The 22,130-nt window shown below is 52.3% G+C and overlaps 2 protein-coding genes across 3 annotated transcripts in view; one reads left to right on the top strand and one right to left on the bottom strand.

Annotated features, from left to right (window-relative positions):
- The window catches only part of ENDOV (endonuclease V), a 78,414-nt gene that overhangs the window by 34,912 nt on the left and 21,372 nt on the right, over positions 1 to 22,130 (top strand). The window contains exon 10 of one of the 2 annotated variants that reach the window (XM_070774384.1): positions 470 to 10,758. The exons of the other annotated variant lie outside the window; for it this stretch is intronic. Coding sequence (XP_070630485.1) covers positions 470 to 516 — 47 coding nt within the window. The 3' untranslated portion in view covers positions 517 to 10,758. Of the gene's footprint in view, positions 1 to 469; positions 10,759 to 22,130 lie in introns of those variants that run through there. 2 annotated transcript variants of the gene reach the window in all.
- Positions 10,433 to 20,167, bottom strand: NPTX1 (neuronal pentraxin 1). Its single transcript, XM_019980496.2, has 5 exons — positions 19,596 to 20,167; positions 19,105 to 19,312; positions 16,789 to 17,033; positions 15,376 to 15,555; positions 10,433 to 14,586 (listed from the first exon to the last, which is right to left on the bottom strand). Exons 1-5 carry the CDS (start codon positions 20,037 to 20,039, stop codon positions 14,365 to 14,367), a joined length of 1,299 nt encoding a protein of 432 aa, XP_019836055.2. The 5' UTR covers positions 20,040 to 20,167; the 3' UTR covers positions 10,433 to 14,364.

Genomic DNA, 22,130 nt, shown 5'->3' with positions numbered 1-22,130 from the left:
TTCTTTGTGCAGAGCTTCGTTTACCTGGGCCTTTCTGGAAGCAGACATTCACTTGTGTTTGGGTGATGGAGCAACTTGCTACAGATGACAACACGGACGTTTCTGGCCAACTGGGCTTTCCTGCCTGGCCTTTTACCACTTCATCTCTTTTCTTTTCTCAGTTCTCTGTTCCACAGATTCTTACCTCCTCCCTCCTAGGATGTCTATAAAAACCACAGTCCCTTTTGCTGCTGTGCAAGCAGCTCCCTTTACCTTTTCCCTCCTGCCTGAACCCTTGAAGGTAGGGGAAGGGTGAGTCTACCTTCCAAACCAACAAAAGCCATTGGGATATTTTCCTAAACCAAGTCAAGCCAGCGTGTGACAAGTACCAGTTCCACTGGTGCATGAAAGCAGCCAGTCCTTATTTCAAAGAGAATTTCTGCTGTTTTTTTCTCTTTCTACATCTGCACTAACATTCTGTGATTCTTAGAGAACCAGAATTCTGAAGAGCAAAGACCAGAAACAAGAATGCTTTAGCCAGAAGGATCTTCTAAGAGGAAGGAAACAGACCCGACCTCTGCTTGCCTGGGTTCTGCGTTGGGGAGATGTGGAGCTGTGCAGACCAATCAGGTGTGGCTGGCACTGCTAAGGGGATACGGATGCAATGAGACAGGATCACAGGGAGGACTAGTTTACATGGGGCTGGGGAATCAAAAACGAGTAGCCTTAGCCTAGCAAATTATTTATTGGATATGACACTAAAAGCACAGGCAATGAAAAAAATATAAATTGGACTTCAAAATAAAAAACTTTTGTGTATCAAAGGATACTATCAAGAGAGTGAAAAGACAACCCACAGAATGTGAGAAAATATTCACAAGGCATATATCCAATATTGGATGAATATCAGGAATATATACAAAATTTATATAACTCAACAATAACAAAACAAACACCTAATATTAAAATGGCCAAAGGGTTTGAATAGACATTTTGAAAAGAAGATGCACAAATGGCCGTAAGCACATGAAAATCAATATATCATGAGTATTTCATGATATGATATAATATCACTAATCATTAGGGAAGTGCAAATCAAATCCATGTAAAATAGCACCTCATACCCATTAGGGTGTGTGTGTGTGTGTGTGTTAGTCACTCAGTTGTGTCTGACTCTGAGACCTCATGAACAGTAGCCCGTCAGGCAAGAATACTGGAGTGGATTGCCATTCCCTTCTCCAGAGGATCTTCCCAACCCAGGGATCAAACCCTGGTCTCCTGCATCGCAGGCAGATTCTTTACCATTTGAGCTACAGGGAAGTCCTTACCCATTAGGATGACAACCATCAAGTAACAACAGCAGGAATAACAAATGTGGGTGGCGATGCTGGAACCTAGTACACTGTTGGTAGGAATGTAAATGGTGCAGCCACTGTAGAAAACAGTGTGGTAGTTCCTCAAAACCTGTATATAGAATCGCCACATGATTCTACTCCTAGGTATACACCCAAAGGGATTGAAAGGGAGGGCTAAAGCAGACACTTGCACACCCATATTCTTAGCAGCACTATTCACAATAGCCAAAAGATGGAACCAAGGGCCCACCAACAGATGAACGGATAAATAAAGGTGGTCTATCACTACGATGCAATATTATTCAGCTGTAAAGGAATAGCATTGTGACCCACCCTACAAGATGGATGAACCTTGAAAACATGCTGAGAAGCCTGACACGAAAGGGTAAATACTGTATGATTCATTTATATAAGGTACCTAAGATAGGTCAGTTCATAGAGACAGAAAGTAGAGTGGAGGTTATCAGGGATTGGGGGAGGGGGAGGCAGTCAGTGTTTAATGGGTGCAATGTTTTTGTTTGGGTAGATTAAAAAGTTTTAGAAATAGTGATAATTGCATAATGCTGTGAATATAATAACACCTATGAGTTGTATGGTTAAAACAGTAAATTTTATGTTGTATATATTTACCACAATTTTTAAAAATTAGTAATGTAATATACCAAAAACCATTGAGTCGTATACTTCAAATGAGTAAATTTTATGCTATGTCAATTATGTCTTAATAAAGCTATTAAAAAGGAGTACAGCCCTCCCCCTATGCAAGTCCCAAGCAAAGATCCCTAAGTTTCAGGAAGGGGTTTGATGCCTTAGAGACACTGACCATCTGGGCCTGGGCCCTCACAAGGATGGGGCAGGAGCACGGGCGTCTCCCCAGCCCTGAGCGAGATCACGCGAGTGGAGCCTCCCTCCCTGCACCCCAGCCCTGCCCGCTGCCTCCAGCGTCTCCTCTGCAGGCTGGTTCTGTGCTGAGCACACAGCCTCTCCTCAGAAGCCAATTTTCTGCACAGCGAAAATGTTTTCTCTGTGCCCACTTTAGCAGATGGCCCCCCACCTTGGCCTGAATTGAGAAGCACAGAAATCAAACAGCGGACAGACGGCTTCCTTGGCAATGCCTTATAGGCACACAAGCATGCAAACTCACACCCGCTCTCCTCACCCTCCCCCATCCTCCCCCACCATTTGCCTTCGTTGTTTCTGAGCCTGGAGCTGGTCCAGGTGCCTGAGCTGAGCCTTCTTCTGCCCACAGACCACCCACTGGGCACCTGCCCCAGGTGCTTGTTCATGGTAGGTGCTCAGGAAATAGGTATTCAATAAGTGAATGAATGAATGAGTATGTTTTTCTTTTTTTCCCATTTTTAAAAACTTAAGCATAGTTGAGGCACAATATTATGTAAGTTACAGGTGTACAGTATAGTGATTCACAATTTAAGGTGGCTCAAATGGTAAAGAATCTGCCTGCAATGCAGGAGACCCAGGTTCAATTCCTGGGTTGGGAAGATCCCCTGGAGGAGGGTATGGCAACCCACTCCAGTATTCCTGCCTGGAGAATCCCATGGACTGTAGCCCGCCGGGCTCCTCTGTTCATGGGGTGCCAAAGAATCAGACATGACTGTGTGACTAATGCAACAGACATTTATAGATATTATCAAATGTTGGCTGTATTCCTTGTGCTGTACAGTATATCCTTGTAGCTTATTTTGTACATGGTAGTTTCTACTCTTAATTCCCTACCCCTGCTGTGCCCTTCCCCTTCCCCTTTCCCCACAGTAACCTCTAGTTTGTTCTCTGTATCTGTGGGTCTACTTCTTTTTTGTTATATTCATTAGTTTATTGTATCTTTTAGATTCCACATATAAGTGGTATCATACAATATTTGTCTTTCTCTGACTTATTTCACTTGCATAATGCCCTCCAGATCCACCGATGTTGTTGCAAATGACAAGATTTCATTCATTTTTACAGCTGAGTAGTAGCCCATTATATATATATATATATATGTATGTATATATATACATATACATATTCCAGTGTGTGTGTGTCTGTGTGGGTATAGTATATGCCACATCTTCTTTATCCATTCATCTGTTGATGAACACTTAGATCGCTTCCGTGACTTATCTTGGCAATTATAAATAATGCTATTGTGAGTGCACATCTTTTCTAATTAGTTTTAGGGTTTGTTTTTTTTTAATGTATACCCAGGAGTGGAATTGCTGGGGCTTTCCTGGTGGTTCAGACAGTAAGGAATCTGCCTGCAATGTGGGAGACCTGAGTTGGATCCCTGGGTCAGGAAGATTCCCTGGAGAAGGGAATGGCCACCCACTCTAGTATTCTTGCCTGGAGAATCCCATGGACAGAGGAGCCTGGGGGTCTATAGTCCATGGAGTCACAAAGAGTGGACCTGACTAAGCCACTGACACTCTACTTTTCATAGTAGCTCTATTTTTAGTTTTTTAGTTTTTAGTTTTTTGAGAGACTTCCATACTGTTTTCCACAGTGACTACACCAATTTACATTCCTACCAACAGTGTAAGAGGGTTCCATTTTCTCCATACCTTGTCAACATTTATTATTTGTGTGTGTGTTTGTCTGTTTTTTCGGCCACGTACCACACAGCATGTGGGAAGCCTAGTTCCCTAACAAGGGGTGGAACCCATGCCCCCTGCAACGGAAATGAGGAGTCTTAACCAGGGCACCATCAGGGAAGTCCCTGTGTTCTTTCTGATGATAGCCATTCTGACAGATGTGAAGTAATATCTCGTGGTTTTGATTTGCCCTTCCCTGATGACTAGCGATGTTGAGCATCTTTTCATGTGTCTGCTGGCCATCTGCATGTGCACTTTGGAAAAATGTCAATTCAGATTTTCTGCCCATTTTTTATTCGGGTTCTTTTTTTGATGTTGAGTTGTATGACCTGTTTGTATATTTTGGATATTAACTTCTCACTGGTCATACCATTTGCAAATATTTTCTCCCAGTCAGTAGATTGTCTTTTCATTTTGTTGATGATTTCCTTTGCCATGCAAAACTTTTAAGTTTAATTAGTTTATTTTTGCCCTTATTTACTTTGCCATAGGAGACAGATCAAAAAAAAATGTTGCTATAGTTTATGTCAAAGAGTGTTCTGCCTATGTTTTCCTCTAGGAGTTTTATGGCTTCTGGTCTTAAATTTAGGTCTGTAATCCATTCTGTGTTTATTTCTGCATATAGTGTTAGAGAATGTTCTTATGTTATTCTTTTACATATAGCTGTCCAGTTTTCTCAGCACCACTTATTGAAGAGACTGTCTTTTCTCCATTGCATGTGCCTGACTCCCTTGTTGTGGATTAATCAATCATGTGTGTGGGTTTAATACTGGACCTTCTGTCTTGTTCCATTGATCCATATGTCTTTTTTTGCACCAGTACCATTCTCTTTTGATTACTGTAACTTTGTAGTATAATCTGAAGTCAGGGAATGTAATTCCTCCTGCTCTATTCTTCTTTCTCAATATATTTTTTTTTTTTTTGTAATTTAGAGTCTTTTGTGTTTCCATACAAATTTCACAGTTATTTCTCTTGAAAAAAATATCATTGGTAACTTGATAGGGATTGCATTGAATCTGTAGATTGCCTTGAGTAGAGTGATAATGTTAGCAATATTGGTTCTTCCAATCCAAGAACATAGTATTGATACATCTTTCCATCTGATTGTATTGTCTTCGATTTCTTTCAACAGTGTCTTATAACAGCTTTCCAAGCACAGGTTTTTTACCTCCTTAGGAACTTTATTCCAAGGTATCTTATTCTTTTTGATGTAATGATAAATGAAATTGTTTCCTTAATTTCTCTCCCTAATAGTTCATTGTTAGTGTATACAAATGCAACAGATTTCTGTGTATAAATTTTGTATCCTATAATCTTACTGTATTCATTCATGAGGTCTAGTACTTTTCTAGTGGCATCTTTAGGGCTTTCTACGAACAGTTATCTGTGAGCAGTGTAAACTTTACTTCTTCCTTTCCAATTTGGATTCCTTTTATTTATTTTTCTTCTCTGATTGCTATGCTTAGGACTTCCAATGCATGTTGAATAAAAGTGATACGATTGGGCATCCTTGTCTTGTTCCTGATCTTAGAGAAAACGTTTTCAACTTTTCACTGTTGAGTATGATGTTGGTGGATGTTGGTTTGTCATATATGGCCTTTATTATGTTGAAGCATTTCCCCTCTATCCTCACTTTCTAGAGTTGTCTTTTTTATTACAAATGGATGTTGGATTTTGTCAAAAGATTTTTATGCATCTATCCAGATGATCATATGGTTTTTATTCTTCTGTTTCTTAATGTGGTGTATCACATTAATTGATTTGCTGATATTGAAAAATCTTGCATAATTGGGTTAGATTCCACTTGATCATGGTATAATATCCTTTTAAAAGTATTGTTTGATTCAGTTTGCTAATATTTTGTTGAGGATTTTTACATGTATGTTTATCAGTACTATTTTCTTTTTTGTGATGTGTTTATCCAGTTTTGGTATCAGAGTGATACTGGCCTCATAGAATGAGTTCAGAAGTGTCTCCTTTGCAATTTTTTAGAATAATTTGATAAAGATAGGTATTAACCCTGGGCTTAGTACCTGCCTCTAACAAACAGAGCCAAGTCCTGGAGTCTAGGATTCCAGAGCTGGTGTCACACCATTAGTGATTGTGGATGGGGGTGGGGGATAGCCTGACACAGTTGGATCCAGAGTCCAGGGCGTCCTGAACCTTGTGTTAGTCTGCTCATGGGCAGGGCTGGGGCCCAGATGATTCCAGGGCAGTGTCTGGCCTGCTGATGGGCAGGCTGTATCTGCAGGCTGTGGGATGGTGATTTTCTTGTCTGGTGCCTGCCCACTGGTGGGTGGAGCCAAGTTCTGGGCCCTCTGGTGGGCAGGGCTGTGTCCAAGGGAGGCTGAGGACTCAGGAGGTCTTTAGGCATCTGGTCTGCCCTGATGGGGCTGTGTTCCCACCCAATTAGTTGCTTGGCCTGAGGTGTCTCAGCTCTGATACCTATACAGGCTCTTGGGTAGGGCCAGGTCTTGGCCCTGATGAGCTAGAGGGAGGATGCCACACAATGGTGCTCACCAGCATTAACATCCATGTGGTAGAAGGAGCTCCGAAGAATGGTTGTTACCAGTGGATATGTCCCCAAGGTGAGCCACTCCTCAACCCCCCACCCTCCCTGCATCTCCAAGAGGCTCCCCAAGATAAGCAAGTAGGTCTGGCCCAGGCTCCTATAAAATTACTGCTTTTGCCTTGGGTCCTGGAGCATGAGAGATTTTGTGCACACCATTTGAGTGAAGTCGCTTTTCCCCACAGTCCTGTGGGGCTCCCCAAATTAAGCCCTGCCAGGTCTCAAGGCCAGTGGCTCTGGGAGCTCATTTTCCTCGTTCAGACCCCTGGGCTGAGGAGCCTGATGCAGGGCTCAGAACTCTCACTCCTGTGGGAGAATCTCTACACTGTAGTTATTCACCACTTTGTGGGTTGTCCACCAGGGTTTTGGGACTTTATCAAGGATCTGCCCTTTCTACCAGTCTCAGTGTGCTTCCTTCTTTATGTCTTTAATTGTAGAAGATCTCTTCTGGTAGGTTCTGGTCTTTTTCATTGATGGCTATTCTGCAAATAGCTATGATTTTGATGTGCTTGTAAGAGGAGGTGAGCTCAGGGTCCTTCTGCTTGGCCATCTTGGCCAATCTCCTGTATGTCTGTTTGTCTAAAGGCTCAGTTGTGGTTACCCATTTTCTCAATATCCTTCTCTTCCCCTGTCCCCAAAGGGAGACTGCCAAATCCAGATCATGGCAGGGGGCTCTGGTCTTGTGGCCCCTGCCCCGAGTACCTATGTGTACCCTGATTTATATGGTAGCTGAGAAACTTCTGGGGAGACAGTGTCACCCAGGTCCACCAACAGTGATCAGAAATAAGAACTCATGTAGTCTTAAGGTTTGAGGGAGGACAAGAAGGACCCTGAAAGGGTAGTTAGCATTGAAGAAAAGTCTGCTGAGGGCAGATCCCATGGCTGCTGGCCCAATGGTGGGGCAGGGACCAGAGGTGCCCTATGTAAGCAGGGGTCTTGGAACAGGTACATCAGGCATCCTGCAGAGAGGGCCCTGCTGGTCCCCACAGATTGGTCCTGGGCTCCAGGGAGAGTCCAAAGAGACTGAAGAGACTGCCTGGTCCCACCCTGTCTTCCTATGCTAGGGGAAACTAAGGCCTTGAAAACCACTGTTCATCTCCTTGAGTGAATCTCAGGAAATGCCAAGTGTGCTTCATGGGAAAACCACGAAATGAAATGATTTTCAGTTTTTAAGGATCAGACTGTTCAGTTCAGTTGCTCAGTCGTGTCCAACTCTTTGCCACCCCATGGACTGCATGCAGCATGCCAGGCTTTAGAAACAATCAGACTGTTACAAACAATTTCTTTGAACATCAGGAGAGGAGGGAGGCTCTGCTTCCATGGGGAAGGGCATCTTGGGAATCCAAGGCCACAGGAACTCACCATGTGCATCACATGTGAGTGAGTGAGAAACTGGGGGCTCAGGGATGACAACAGAGCAGTGAAGTTCGAGGGAAGAGCAGATCTGGTCAGAGGGTCATGGGCTCAGGTCCTCTTCAAGGGGGTGGCCTCCCTGGTGCTGACTTCTGCAGATGAATTCTGAACCTATAGCTAGTGTGGAAAGACAGGGGATTTGCAGTCTGAGCGCCCACCCTGCCACTCAGCAGGTCACTCAGCCTCACCGCTGGCTCCTCATCTGCAAACTCAGCGTTGTCATCAGGGTAGCCATTGGGATGACGGGAGATAAAGCTTAGGAACGAGTCAGGCACAGAGCGTGATGTACAGTGTGGATGCCAATGGCCCCTGGAGGCTGACAGCACTGCCAGGGCACCTCCAGAGGTGGAGCACAGAGACCCCTGAGGGCCTGGGCCCTTGGCAAAGCCAGCTGATGAGCCTGAGCCCAGGCGAGCACCTACGGCTGTGAATGGGAAAGAATCTCCTAGTGAGGGCTCAGGGTGGGAGGGAGGCAGTTCTGCTAAGGTCAAGGCAGCAGTTCCGGCTGACTCCAGCCCCCAGAGGGACTCTTGTTGGCTGGGCTGAGCATTCCAGTCTCTTCTACAGGGCATCTGGTTTCTACAAAGAAGCCAAGTCCTGAGCTCAGAACCACAGGCCTTCCAAAGAGTTGCAGAACCTTTCTAACTTCCCCACAGCTACCGCTTTTCTTCTCTCCTATTTCCTGTTTCCAGCCAGCAGTTAACTCCACAGAGCCAGGTGGCTTTGTACTCCTTGGAGGTCTGCAGAGAGGGGGCTCCTGGGCACAGGCCCATTCGCTGGGAGCCTTGCAGGGAGCAGACAAGGAGATGGAGGAGGCTGGAACTCCTTGAATTGTGCTGCTCCTACCCTGGGGGGCCCACAGCTGATGCACAAGCCCCAGCTTCCTAGAGCAAGGACCCTCTAGGGATTGGTCTATACTCTGCTGCCCTTGGGGGGCTTCTGGGTGGGAGGAGTGTGCCCCTATAGCAGGTCAGCCAGGTGGTGCAGGAGAGACACAAAGGTTGAACCCTAGGAAACATGGGGCCTGTCTCCATGTGGGCAAACAGATGGATAGAAGCTGCAGCTCAATATAAGGAATTGGGCATAACAGAAAAGAAATATGAAAGATAGAAAAGAAAAAAGAAAAATTCCCAGCTGGAGCTGTTTGAAAGTGGGCCAGACTGTCTCTATGGATAGTGAGTTCCCTATCATTGGAAGTGTGTAAGCTGAGAACATTTTCATGCATTCGATGGGCTGTTGGCATCAATGGCTTTGGAGACACTCTCCAGCTTTGAAATCCTGAGCCTGTGTCCCTCTGCTCCAGCTCCCATTTGCTGTCTCCTTGTAAAGCTGCTATTCTCTGCTCCACAGTCCCTAAATTCAGTCCTTGATGTGCCAAGATCAGGTGTGAGAAGTGGGGAAAGTCATTTGTTTCTGATAATAGTAAAAATACCGAAGTTTTGAATGAGCTGTTTCATAGAAATTAGAAATGTAAGAGTGATGTTATTACAGACATAACTATGCACTTGCGCGAGTGGGAGGCAAAGAGGTGGTGTGTTGGCCTGAGCTGCTGGCACTGAGTATAACCCTGGGCCCAGCCACACGTGTGCAGCCTCCAGGTGGACACTGCACACCAAGGGCAACTAACAGGCCCAGGGTGTTCAGCCTGGCAGGGGTTTCTCTCTCCCAACTGGGGTTCCTACTGCAGGGTCAACAGGGTGAGTGGTCAACTGCTCTGAGGCCAAACCCCCTCTGTACATACTACTCCAGGCAATGGGCAGCCTACTTACACTCCACCAAACTCCAGCTCCTGAGTCCTGACCAAGTCCCATCTGTTAACTCAGTATGTGTGTGTGTGTGTGGAGTGTGTGTGCACGCACATGCATGTGTGTTGGGGCATGGGGGAGACCAATCAACCAGGCAGGTTATTTTGACTCATGCTCATTGATTTTATCCCACAGAAGGGAACAGCTCCACAGCTCCATGTCCATCCAGTGGCTAGCTTGGCCCATGAGGGGCCAGGGAACTGAGTTCTTTTCAGTGCGCAGGGTTCCCACATCAGCCATCTTCTTGTTATGTGAACCTGGGGGTGCTGTCTTGCTTGAGTGCAGGGAAACAGCCTGGGAACCCTAAGGATGTGTCAGAAGGGATGTGGCAAAGGAGAGCAGGGCTGCTTGGGAAGGACAAGCCCAGACCACCTGGGACCTGTAGCCAGGTGTGCTGTGGGCAGTGCATTGGTTCAGGAGGGAGTAGGGCTGCAGATGAGGTGAGAAACAGGCAGATACTCTGCAATCCAAGCCCCAGTGTGGTCTCTACACACTGCAGAATCACTTCACTGCTCTCTGCCTTGGTGTTGGCTGCACCTGTGAATTGGGCAGGCCCCCTCCCCACACCTGATGTCCACTATCACCAGGTGGCTGTGGGATTTTTGAGGGGCACAGGGCAATGGGTAGGCGGGCATATCCTGGGAGGGCCCCTGAGGTCACCCAGTAGGTTGAGATGACATTTGCAAGCTTGAGGAAAGAAGAGATATTCCAAGGAGACCACAGTCTTTCTTCACTCTTTACTGTGTAAAAATAAACTCAACAATTCATGTCATTTCAGCAAGAAAATGAAAAAAAAGCAAGAATACCAGTAGAAATAGTGCATTTCCAGAACTGCTGATGGGAGGTGGCAGGTCCCATGGTTTTGACCCATTAGATACCCAAAAGGCTGTGGATCATATGAAAAATGTACAGCTTTGGTTAGCAAATAATGAAAAAGTAAGATACATCAATTCTCTTTCCTATTATACAGTATATACAATATAACAATATCAACCAGAGGGGGTTTGCTTTGTCATTGTTGATTTTTTTTTTTTTTTTTTGGCAAATAAGACAAAATTGGGACTCTAAGTATTGGGCTTTTTTGTTCTCGATGACTTGTTCCCTTTCAACAAATGGCACTTAAGTCCGCTGTACATAGAAGTGATACATTTCCCATCATTAGTTGAATAAATTTACACACTGTGTTTTAAGAGATGAAACCATGACTGCTTTAAGCCACGTTCTGGTTGCCATAAGATTACAAAGGATACCATCTTCTTAATGTTCACAATTCAGAACCCTAGTACCTTCTATCAGGGTTGGAACTGACCATCAAGTTCTCTACTCATTCCACTTGACAAGTCAGCTCCAAGACAGAGGGGCCACCATCAAGGAACCAGAGCATATCCAGTCCCCAACATGTCTTTGAGAACAGGTGGCCCCTCTCTGGAGCTCGTTGGAATAACTGTGACCCTCATGCCAGCCTCTCCCTTCCCCTTCACTCCCCACAAGACACCCCCTTGGTCTCAGGTCCCAGGGCTGGTGACAAAGTGATCTTTGCAGTCTTAGAAAATAAACTGTGAATCTACAAAAGGAACAGAAAGCATACAAAATGTATCTCTTTCTTCCAAAATACATGCTTTCAGTTCTACGTTTTGGCGGAGCCTGAAAAGTATTTTCAAGGGAAATATAGGTTGAGTTAATTTATAGGTTTGTCCTTTTCTTTCATAAAAATACTCTTGTTTTGGTAATAAACTTTTTCTTCTAGAGTAAGAGAAATAATACTGTGTTATCAAAAGCAAGAAGGCTTACGATTCAAGTGGGCTCTAAGCCCCCGAGGGCCCGGAGAGCCTCTGTCAGTAGCTCTGCCGCCTCGGACACCCAGGGAGCTGTGGGACGCCAGCTCGGCAAAAGCAAACACTGTCTCGACAGTGCTTTTTTATCTCCTTATTTTATAAAATGGCTTACCTGAGATAGGCATGTATTATTCAGTGCAAGAGGGAACATCAATCAGATTAAGGAGTAGATGGAAACTATGTGGATTAGATTTGTGGCTGTGTCATCTACCTTTCTCGGGGCTGGCGAAGTGCCAAGTGTTAACACAGTGAGGGAGCCAGGGGCTTGGCACAGGCTCCAGTTGGGGTAGGGGAGGGAGTTAAACATCAGCTTCTGTCCCTGGCACCATGGGTGCATCAGGGGAGGGGCGAGGAGGGTGAACAGGTCGGGGAGGGGAGGCCAAAGGGACACAGGTGTGCTCTGCCCACCTTTAGTTAGGGCAGAGGATGGCTTGTGGTCCTGAATGGACAGCTCCCACCGCGCCCACTGGGGCAGAAGGTGGTCTGGGGTCCGATAGATCGCTAGATCGGCAGGGGCTGGTGGGAGGTGCCGAAGGAGAGCACCTAGCACACTCTGGGCCTTGCCTACAGCTCCGAGATGGCTGAAGTGAGGGGTGGGGCTGATCTGGTCTAGAGGGGGATTCCAAGCTCTCGCTCTCTCCCAACCATGGGTGATGTTAGGCTTGTTCTCAACCTACACGTTAAAAATACTTCTTGGTGTGTTTGGGGAGTGGGGAGGGGGAGAGGGACTCTGTCTCTCCCGTGACCTCCTCCGACACCCTTGGCTTGCTTACCCAGCCATTTTCAGTAGCTACATGGATGGTCACAGAACAAGGGGTGGCACTGGGCACACAACACAGAACCAGAGAAGTTCATGCAGGCAGGGGAACACACACCAGAATGAGGAAGCAAGGGACACACCGCCCCAAGGAACATGCAAACGAGAAGATCCCTGCAGATCCACAGATGCCACAGCCGGACAGGCTCTGACAAAGCACAATGGTCTCAGAAAAAAAGCCACTGTTGAACCACAACACGCAGCCCGGCGCCTGGACCTCACCCTCGGCACGAGAGTGATGCATTGCAGAATGGCGACTGGGTACCGTGCAGACACCCACGCAGACACCGACACAGAAACACCAACACAGACACACACAGATGCACTAGGTTTCCGACACAACACGGACCTGCGTTTAAGGAGACAGGTGCCTCTGGAAAAAACAGAAGACAGAACACCTGCTCCTGCTGAAGAAATGTCTGCAGCTGTAGATGAGCCAGGCAGTGCAGTAGAATTTCTAGAAAGACTTGCCAGCCTTTTGCTAATTAGACTCTTGGTGATGGAGTCCAGGTGGCCCTTGGGTGTGCGACCCCCAGATGGTGCAACAAAGCAGGGAGCTCACCCTCCCCTGGGCGTGATCCGTCTGAGTGCTCTTCTTCTCTCTTTCATTCAACACACGCGTGCGTGCGCATGCACACACACACACACACACACACACACACACACACACACACTTTTCTCCCCACCTTGGAAGGACTAGGAGACGCACATGTTAGTTTTTCATGGGGAGAAAAAATGTCAAAGCTTCTGGACACTGATTGGGTGTCAATGTCACCAGCTGGTGACGGGTTGGGGGCTGCATCAGAACTTGAGCTCTGTAAGATGGGGAGTGGGTTTCAGGCCCCGGCCTGGCCATGCCTAGCTCTCCATGGAGAGGTCTCTGGACTTGCCTCAGCCTGGGTAAAGAATATGGCTGTCAGAGTTACCATGGACCTGGCCCATTGACTGGCTGTGGCCTTACATGGCTGGGTATCAATCAGAGTGTGGGTTTCCTGGTCTAAAAGGTCTGTTCTCCAGCTGACCCACTGAAGCCTCAAGTCGTCCACTGCCAGAGGCCAAGGGGAAGGGTCCAGAGGTCCTGGCTTCCTGGGCAATGGGTGGGATGCTCCTCTCTTGGGGTCACCAGCTGGCCGCTGGAGGGGAGTTTGGGGAGGTGGGAAGGCTGAGGGCCACAGATGGGATACTGGGCCAGAGCTGGCTACGCTGGGTGGGCAGGCCAGCCTCCCAGGCCCAGTGCTGTCCTCAGAGGTCAACAGCAGGATGCCTGGCTCCTGAGGCTGGTGCCACCTCCTCTGCCCTCTCCCAGCATGTGGTGCCATCACAGGACACGGTCTGCCTTCAACCCTTCAGAGAGAATTTACTTCTACGACAAAATACAAATTCTCCTTGGAGAGGTCCCTAGCCTTTAACAAAGCGCTAAAAGATATTTATTCTATCAATATAGAGATATGTCGCTCTGAAAAAGGTTTGCAAACAAAGATGAACGCATGGCAGGAGAAGTTGCACCAGCCCCAAGGCACACGGGCAGCCACCAAAGTTGGCAAGTGCAGAGATTAGACCAGTCATGAGACTTCCCAAAGCCACAGAGAAAGAAGAAAAGGAATACCTCATTTTAAAAGAGAAGGCCTCCCCTGAGAGACAGATCCTTGTAGACACACACACACACACAGTCACACTCACACACAGGTCCTCTCACCTACGTGTGCATTTTTCAAAATGTCTCAGCCGCCAGTGTCGGTGGTGAACAGGGCATGCCTGAGAAACAGCGCGGGCTCCTAGAGAGAAGAGGGGACACCTGCGGCAGATGGGAGCCGGGCCTGCTTCACGTGCACGAGGACGAGACCAGGCTGTGTGCGTGTGCGCATGTGCGAGGGCGATGGCCTTGAGTCATTCCTGGGGGAAAGGGAGAGAAGAAGAGACGACGGATCATCACCGAACAAGCAGGGGGAGTTGGGCGGGGGCTGGGGACCCGGGGACCCGGAGGCTCAGCCCAGCCCCAGGCCTCAGTTGATCTGGCGACAGGCTTCGAATGTCCACTTGGTGGCGCCACCGTAGATCTCGATGTGGGACTCCGCCCAGGCGATGACGTTGCCGGAAAGGGCCTTGGTGCTGCAGGTGGCCAGGTTGTACACCTCCCCCGGGGTCAGCTTGCGGTCCCAGATGTTGAAGTGGGCCAGCTCACCCACAAACGCTTGGGTGGCATCAAACCCGCCACCCAGAGTGTCCTTCAGAGAAAAGCAGAGGGTGAGGGTGGAGGGGGTCAGAGAGGTGGGTGCTTAACAGGAGGGCCTCCCTAGCATGTATGGCTCTCACGTCCACCTCTGGGCACGTCTGTCTCAGCTGTGCATCAGTCCCTGCAGGGAGCTCAGGAACAGCAGTGATGCTGGCCTCCTCTGCCCTGGATGCAGTGTTTCTCCTGGGGGCACCTGAGAGGTGCCCAGTGAGGGAGGGTGTCAGCTGGGTCCATGGACAACTGTGGGAGCAGGGCCTGGGGGCCTCCCCTACATTCCCTGCCTCTCCCCAGGAAACTCTAATGTCACTCTTTGCCAGCCATAGCCGCCCAACGAGAACAGAAGGCCTGGGGCTCTCCTGCCTGCCGTTCCCTCCTGGGTGCCCAATGGGAGACAAACCACTTCCAGGAAATAAATTATGCATCACTAAGTGCACGATTGGCCTTCCCGTGCCAAAGAGCATTGCTGCAGCTGTTGAGAGTCTGGAGACAGAGCTCCCACCCCCCACCCCCCACCACCCCACCCCCACCTTTCCTGAAAGCACCCACTCAGAGCGGGGACTTTGCCCAAACTGCTGCATCACTTGCTTCCACGGCTTCTTCTCAGGGGGAACTACTTCCCTCTCCAGCTCCCTCCCACTTCGCTTCCTGCTGCCTCTCTCCCCTCCCTCCCAACACCCTCACTCTCCTTTCTCCGGCCTAGTCTCCGGTTCTGGGGCTCCTCCCCCTGCAGCCAGCACCCCCACATCCCCCTCACCCCGTCCCTGCCCCCCATAGCCTGTACCTGCTCCTGGCCCAGCACCAGCACGCCTTGTGGCTTGATGGGGTGATAAGGTGCCAGGTTCTCGCCGTTGCCACCCTGGGTGCCATCCTGGTAGGCTTCCCAGACCCCGTCCCGGGTGGTCCAGGTGATACAGATGTGGTGCCACTTGCCGTCATTGATTACAAAGGGCAGCTTAGCCACCTGGGCAGGAGAACGACATACAGGACGTGATGGGAATGGGCACCATCAGGATCAATGATCGTCACTAGTTACTAGTTCACCTAGTTACTAGTCATAGGCTTTTACAGTAAATATCAAGAGCCATTACTGAGTTCTTGCAGCACCTGCCCCTCGGGACTGTCAGGCCCATCCATTGACAGAGTACAGAATCACAAGGGAAATGGGACGCTTAGTCCAGATCCATCTGAATATGCAATCTCCTCAACTCCTACTCACCCTCCTCCCTCTGGGCCCATCCACAAAACCTGCCCTCGGATGAGCCACCCCTGGGGGCTGACTTCACTGCTGCTTTCTGGGCCTCTCCTCTCTTCCAATGCTCCATCTCTAATTGCCAGATCCTCTGGGTCTAAAACCCGCCCAGCCTTTTTACAGAGACTCTGAAAGATGCCAGGGGAGATGGCACCATGCCTTTTAACGCTCAGAGCAGCCCCTGACCTGGAATTTCACTCCCACTCTAACATTTCAGGCGGGGAGGCTGCTTCAGCTGACAAAAGAACCCTCACACCCTTTTAACTTGGGGACATGGGGCCCCAGAAAGGTACAGCCCTCTCTGGGCAAGGCATCAAGAGCAAAGGCTTGGACTCCAATTCTCAGTCCAGGTTTTAGACATTAACTACCAAAGCTGGCATGGTGATGAGGGAGTTGGAGAGCTGACAGCTAATCCCACAGCTAGCAGAGGGCCAAGATGGAGACGGGTTCCCTGGAGGGAAAAGGTGCCCTCTCCCAAGGGCTCATGCAGACCTGGCCTCCTCTCAGGGGCAGGGCGCTAAGCAGGATTGATTTGGACTCTCTTGGAGCATCCTTACCACCACCCCAAGCATCTATGGCCTCCCAAATATGGGGGATAAAAGTCAGCTCCAAGGCCAGCTGAGGGAGGGAGTCAGGGTTTGATCAGCCGGATTGATTGGCCCCTGGATCCTCCTCCTCCACCCCCACCTGTGAGGCCTCTGTTTGGGAGGGTTCCAGCTTCCCCGTGTTCATGGAGAATAGCAAGGGTACCCCTCCCCATTTCTCCCAGTCCTCACCCTGCCCCTCCATCAGCCCTGCCCGGTGAGCTCTCCTCTCGGGGCCACAGTAGCACCCGAGGCTGTGTATCTCACCACCCAGACCTGCCCCGGCCACTGGCATGGACTGGGGCCCTGGAGGCCTCACCCTGCTGCCCTGCAAAGCCAGAAGGAAGGGTGGGGGCTCTACCTTGTCGTTGATGAGGATCTCCATGGGGTTGTTGCCCCACTCAATGAGGACCAGCTCATTGGCCTGGCCGGGCACGGCATAGGAGAAGGGCGTGCCCACCCCCGGTGCCGCGCTGGATTTGAGCCACATGCACACCGTGAAGGCGTACATCTCCGGCAGGCTCTTCTTCACCTTGGCGTACATGTAGTTGGTCCGCAGTGGGAATGTGAGCTGGAACTTATCTCCAGGGCGGTTGTCCTTCTGACCTGGAGAGGACGGGACACAGTACCGACACCTGCACCTTGACAAAGCACCCGTCCCAGACTGAAGCAGGCTTGCCAACCCCCCTGCCCCCAACCAGGCTCTGTGATGCAGACAAAGAAGACTCCTCTCTGTTCTGTAGATGCTGAAAACGAAGCTCAGAGAGGTCAAGTACTTTGCCCCAGGGCACAGGGCCAGAACGAAAGAGCTGGCCCACAGTCTCTGCACTCTGGGTCCACCTCCCACATGGTGGCCCCCGTGGACAGGCTGGGATGGGGAAGCCCGTATACAAGGGGCTCTGAGTATCTGCACCTGAGCTGGGCAGTGGCATGGGGAGGGAGTGGGTCAGGGCACACCCTGTAAACCAATGCTTGCTCAAAGGTGTGGCTGCAGAGGAAGGGGGTCTCTTCACCAGGAAAGAGGCTAGCTCCCCTCAGAGTAGCCCCTCCAGGAGCCCAACCCGATTCCATGATGCTGGCTGCTGCTCAGAACAGGCCCCTGGGGCCCATCACACTTCCCTCAAGGCCAGGACACACTGCAGCCCCTGGTCACTCATCTGACCCAGCCAATTCATCCTGAGGACTCAGGCTGTTTCCAGAATCCCATCCACCCCACAGGAAGGAGAGCTGTCCCCTCTGAGTCTCTTCAAGCAGTTCTGTCTGCCCCTGCAGAGAGAGCAGGTCAGCAGGGAGCCCGAAGGTGGCCCTAGAGCCATGTTCCCCTGAGATGACTGCTTTGAGGACAATGCCAATCATTCTCAGGGCGAGCTTCCGGTGTGTTTCCTGAAAAATCATACTCAGGGCCCCATCGCCTCCCTTTATACTCAGCCACCAGCTCCCCGTCTGTCGGCAACATCTCCAGGAAATGCTTGTCTGCCCTGTCCCAACTCACACACACTGTGGCTATGACCCTGGGCATGGTGTGACTGATTCCAGTCAAAACATTCCAACCCAGCAGTGGGCATGGGCACCCGGCCCAGAGCCAGGAACACACACCCACCAGCTCCAGGGTGTACACGGGGTGCTGCCAGGGAGCTCAGCACTAAACCGGCCCTCTAGGCCAAGAATTATTTCTAGAAGGCATCCTACTGGGTCAGCTACCCCACCCCCTTCCTCTAAGCCAGATGTCAGGGAACAGAGCAGGGTTGGCCATGTTCCCCTTCTGTCTCAGGCTGGCAGCCCCCTGCCCTTGGAGCAGATCTGGTCTCTCTCCAGGGGGTGCTCTTCATTTCCCCAATCTCCCCCTTCTTTCTTCCTCCTCCCTTCCCCGATCTGTTTTTCAGTTACATAACGTGCCTTAAGATGGCACTGTTTAAATCCATCCAGCACACTTTGCAGTCTGAGAAGGGTCACGTGGCCCTGCTCCCAGCCTCGCATCCCCCCGCCTCCCCTTTTACAACCTTGTTTGATTTCTGCGACTTCAAGGCTGAGCCTCTCAAGCTCATCCGTGCACCCGGGCGAGACTGGGACTTGGGGTTGGCGACTTGAAACAGTAGGGCAGCATGCAAGATGCCTGAGCTTGGGTCATTTATAAGAGAAAACCACAGGAGTGTGCTCAGGGCTGGGGAGAGGGGACCTGGAAATCCCTAAAGGACGCCAGGGGCAGCAAGGAACTGGGAGGAAGCCTGCTCAGGGCCCAGATCTGCCGTGGACCAGGAGGACCCAGCCGCAGCCCATGCCCTGCTCTCTGCTGGGGATAGGGACTGGCTAGAGCCAGGGTTTCTTAGCCAGGGAGGACTTGGTCTAGCCATGGCTTTAGTGCAAAGTTGCTGAAGACTAAACAGATCAGACTTGGAAAAATTCCTGTGAGTGTGTGAGTGTGGTAGGGGAGCAGGGAAGGAACCCCAGGCAATCCCTCCCTCACTTTGTTTCCCCAGATGTCCCAAGCCCAGGGCACCCCAGCCCTGCCAGGAACATCAGCTGGAGAACCTGAGGTAGAGATGGTGGAGGAGCTCAGGGCTTACACTCCCGACCTGAGCTGTGCAGGAAGCCTGGGCCGGAGGCCGGGTCCCACTGGTCCTGGGAGCTGAGATAGGATGCAAGGACCCCCCTCCCCACCCCTCCCCATGACCACTACCTTTCTCGAGCTCGCTGATCCGCTGGTGCAGGGAAGTCAGGGCGCTTTCGATCTTGACTCTTTCCTCGGTGTCGTTTTTGGGGCCCCCTTTGCCCTCCTCCAGAGTGTTCACCCGAGACAGCACCTGCCTCTCCAGGTCATCGATCTTGCTCTGCAGCAGATCCTTGAGACTGTTGGTCTGGCTGGAGGAATTGAGCCGGCTGTACTGCTGCGGGGGTGCAAGGGCGGAGGGGAAACCATATCGTTACGCGTGGAGTAGGGACCGTGCCGGGAGGCCGGTGGCGCGGTCCCCTCAGGGCGACTGCGGGGGCGGCCTGGCAGGGAGCTCGGGCTAGTGCCCGTTCGTGGGGCCCGCAGGCTTGGGGAGGCCTCAGCCAGGCATCCGCACCCGGCCGAGGCCGGGTTTGGGGGTGTCAGGTAGGGTCGGGAATGGAAGTGGGGGAGGGCAGAGGGGCGCGTGAGCCGGAGGGGAAATAATTGCGCGCGCGGACCTCGAGGTTCTCCAGGCGGGTTTTGAGCGACTGCAAAGTTTGCCCGAGTTGGCTGAGCGTCTCAGCGGCCGGCGTCCGAGACAGGTCGCCCATGGTGTTCTTGCCCGAGCCGGGCTGCTTGCGGCCGCCGCCCGTCCGCGCCTCGCCCGCGCTCGCGTCCAGGGTGCTCTGGCTCTCGCAGCGACCCAGCTTGGTGGTCAGCTCGCGGATGGTCTCCTTCTGGCTCAGGATGGTCTCCTTCTGCTGCAAAACGGTCTCTCGGAGCTGCAGCACGTTGCTCCGGAGCTCCTCGGCGCCGCCGGCGGCCACGGACGCGGCGCACATGTCGGCGTCCACTGGCACCGAGGTGCAGATGAAGCGCGTCGGCCCGAAATCCTGGGCCCCGCTGCCCAAGAAGCAGAGGGCGAGCAGCGCACAGGTGCGCGCGGCGCGGCCGGCCGGCATGGCTGCGGGCGCTGGGATCCGGCGCTCCGGGCCCGGCTCGGCTCGGCTAGGGCTCCGCGGGCGGCCCGCGCTCTGGGCGCCGCGCTGCTGGCTGCTCCGCCGCGCAGTCCGCACCGCCGCGCTGTCCGGCCCCCACTGCCGCCTGCGCTGCGGAGCCCGCGCCTTTTATGCCACCGCGGGAGGGGCCTCGGCGCTGGCGACGTCAGCGGGGGAGGAATCCCGGTTTAATTGTCTGCGGTCCGGGCACACTGCGCGGCTGGGGTCGTGGGAACGTGCAGTGGGGGAGACTACCTCCCAAATCCCGGCGCCGCCGCATCTTTTGCACCATCCTCTACCCACTCGCCCCTGTCCCAGCCTGCGCCGCTTCCCCGAAGGCGCCGAGAGCGGAGGGAGCGGGGTGTGGAGAGTAAGGTGGGCCGGGCCGCGGCCCCGGACTTCTGGATGGGCCACCTGCGTGCTGCTCCAAATCTCCGACGGGACTTGGGGCACACGGGAGGCCACGGCGGACCCGAGGGACAGAATTCGGCTCACCCCGTTGGGCTGAACACTCGCCGGGCCTCGACAGGGTCGCCAAGGACTCAAGTCGTCCACACCTGTGTGCCGGGTGGGGGGCGCCGGGAGCAGAGCCTCGCTACCTCCCCAGGTTCCAAAGTGGGGTCGCGGGGTCGCTCCAAGTTTCTTCAATGTCCGTATGGGGTTGTAAAGATGCTACACACCCCGGGTCGCGGGGCTTCCCTATGACCTCGCTCTCGGCTCTCCTGCGCCCCCACCACCCCGGCTCCGGGCTTTGGAGACTGGCAACATCTCCCGGGAATGACAGCCGCCACATCGTGCTGGTGGGGCAGACGGACACTTCTCGGAGGCGTCCCTAGCGGATTAAGCCTTTCCTGCCAGCCGAGCGGGTCCGATTCCGAGCAGACGGCGCCACCGGGGCTGGATGCTCACTGCAGCTTCGGGGGGAGGCGCCGCGCTTCTGCAAGCGGACCCTTCCGCGCTCCCGGAGCGCCTTCCCACAGCGGAGATATGAGGGCACGTGTGCGTGTCCGTGTGCTAGTTGGAATGCATCCGTGTGTCCATGTCTGCGTGTGTCCGCGTGTGTGTTGGGCTTTCTGGATCCCATGCACCCCAGCTCTGCCCACTTCTCCGCGGGTGGCGAGGGGTCCCGGACTTCGGGAGGGGGGCGTCACCCCTGAGGAGCTCCACACTATGCTACGTTACTCATAGTCACCCCACTCACCCACCCACACACTTGAGCCATTTTTTTCTGGGCAGCGGCGCCGCGGGCTTCGACTCCCAGTTTCCCGTCCGGTTTCCGGTTCCCGGCTCCCGACTAGGACCTGAGTCCCTGCGGGTCAGAGCCAAAGGCGCTTCGGAAGCCGCCGCTCCAAGCTCCCACTGTACAGAGGAGGCGCCAAGATTCCGGGATCCGACTGCATGCGACAGGTCGAGCCAAAGAGACAGTCCCAGTTGGGGCAGCCCAGCGGGCACCCCCGCCCCACACCCCGAGCCCTTCATTCTCCTCCTCTGGGCGCCACGATGGCCCAACAGCTGGGAAGCTCCCGGGTCCCTGCCCGGGGCTGACTTCTGCCCGCGGGTGGGAAATGAAGTCACTCTATTGAGACCTGTTTGATAAAACACGATCTCCTCCCTCTCCGCAGCCTCCTCCCATCCCCGGGGCTACCCGAGGTCACAGTTCTTTCATTGCTTCAGCCGTGAACCCTTCGCTAGCCTGGGGCTGCGAGCCGGCGCGGCCCTCGCTGGTCCATTGGCCTCCGCTTCCCGGCGCCAGAGGGACCCCGCGGCCCGCACGCGGCAGGTCTGGGCTCCGCGCGACTCTGTCCGGGGCTGTGCGGGGGTTTCAGCCCCCGGGGGCCGCGCTCGCCCACCACCGAGCGCCGGGACCCGCTGAAGCTCACGGCCCGCCCCTGGGCTGCGGGAGGGGCTGGCCATTACTGTCCCACGCCTGTCTGCGCCTCAGGCCATCAGGCGACTCCAGAGGAAATACCCGCGCGAGGGGTGCGACGACTTCTGCCCGCACTCCCTTCCCGCGACCGGATAGGGTCACTTTCCCGGCCCAGGGCTTCATTTGAT

Source organism: Bos indicus, chromosome 19, assembly GCF_029378745.1.
Source record: "Bos indicus isolate NIAB-ARS_2022 breed Sahiwal x Tharparkar chromosome 19, NIAB-ARS_B.indTharparkar_mat_pri_1.0, whole genome shotgun sequence".
NCBI lineage: Eukaryota > Metazoa > Chordata > Mammalia > Artiodactyla > Bovidae > Bos > Bos indicus.
Note: the sequence above shows the minus strand (reverse complement) of the source record. Positions and strands in the feature narration are given on the sequence as shown.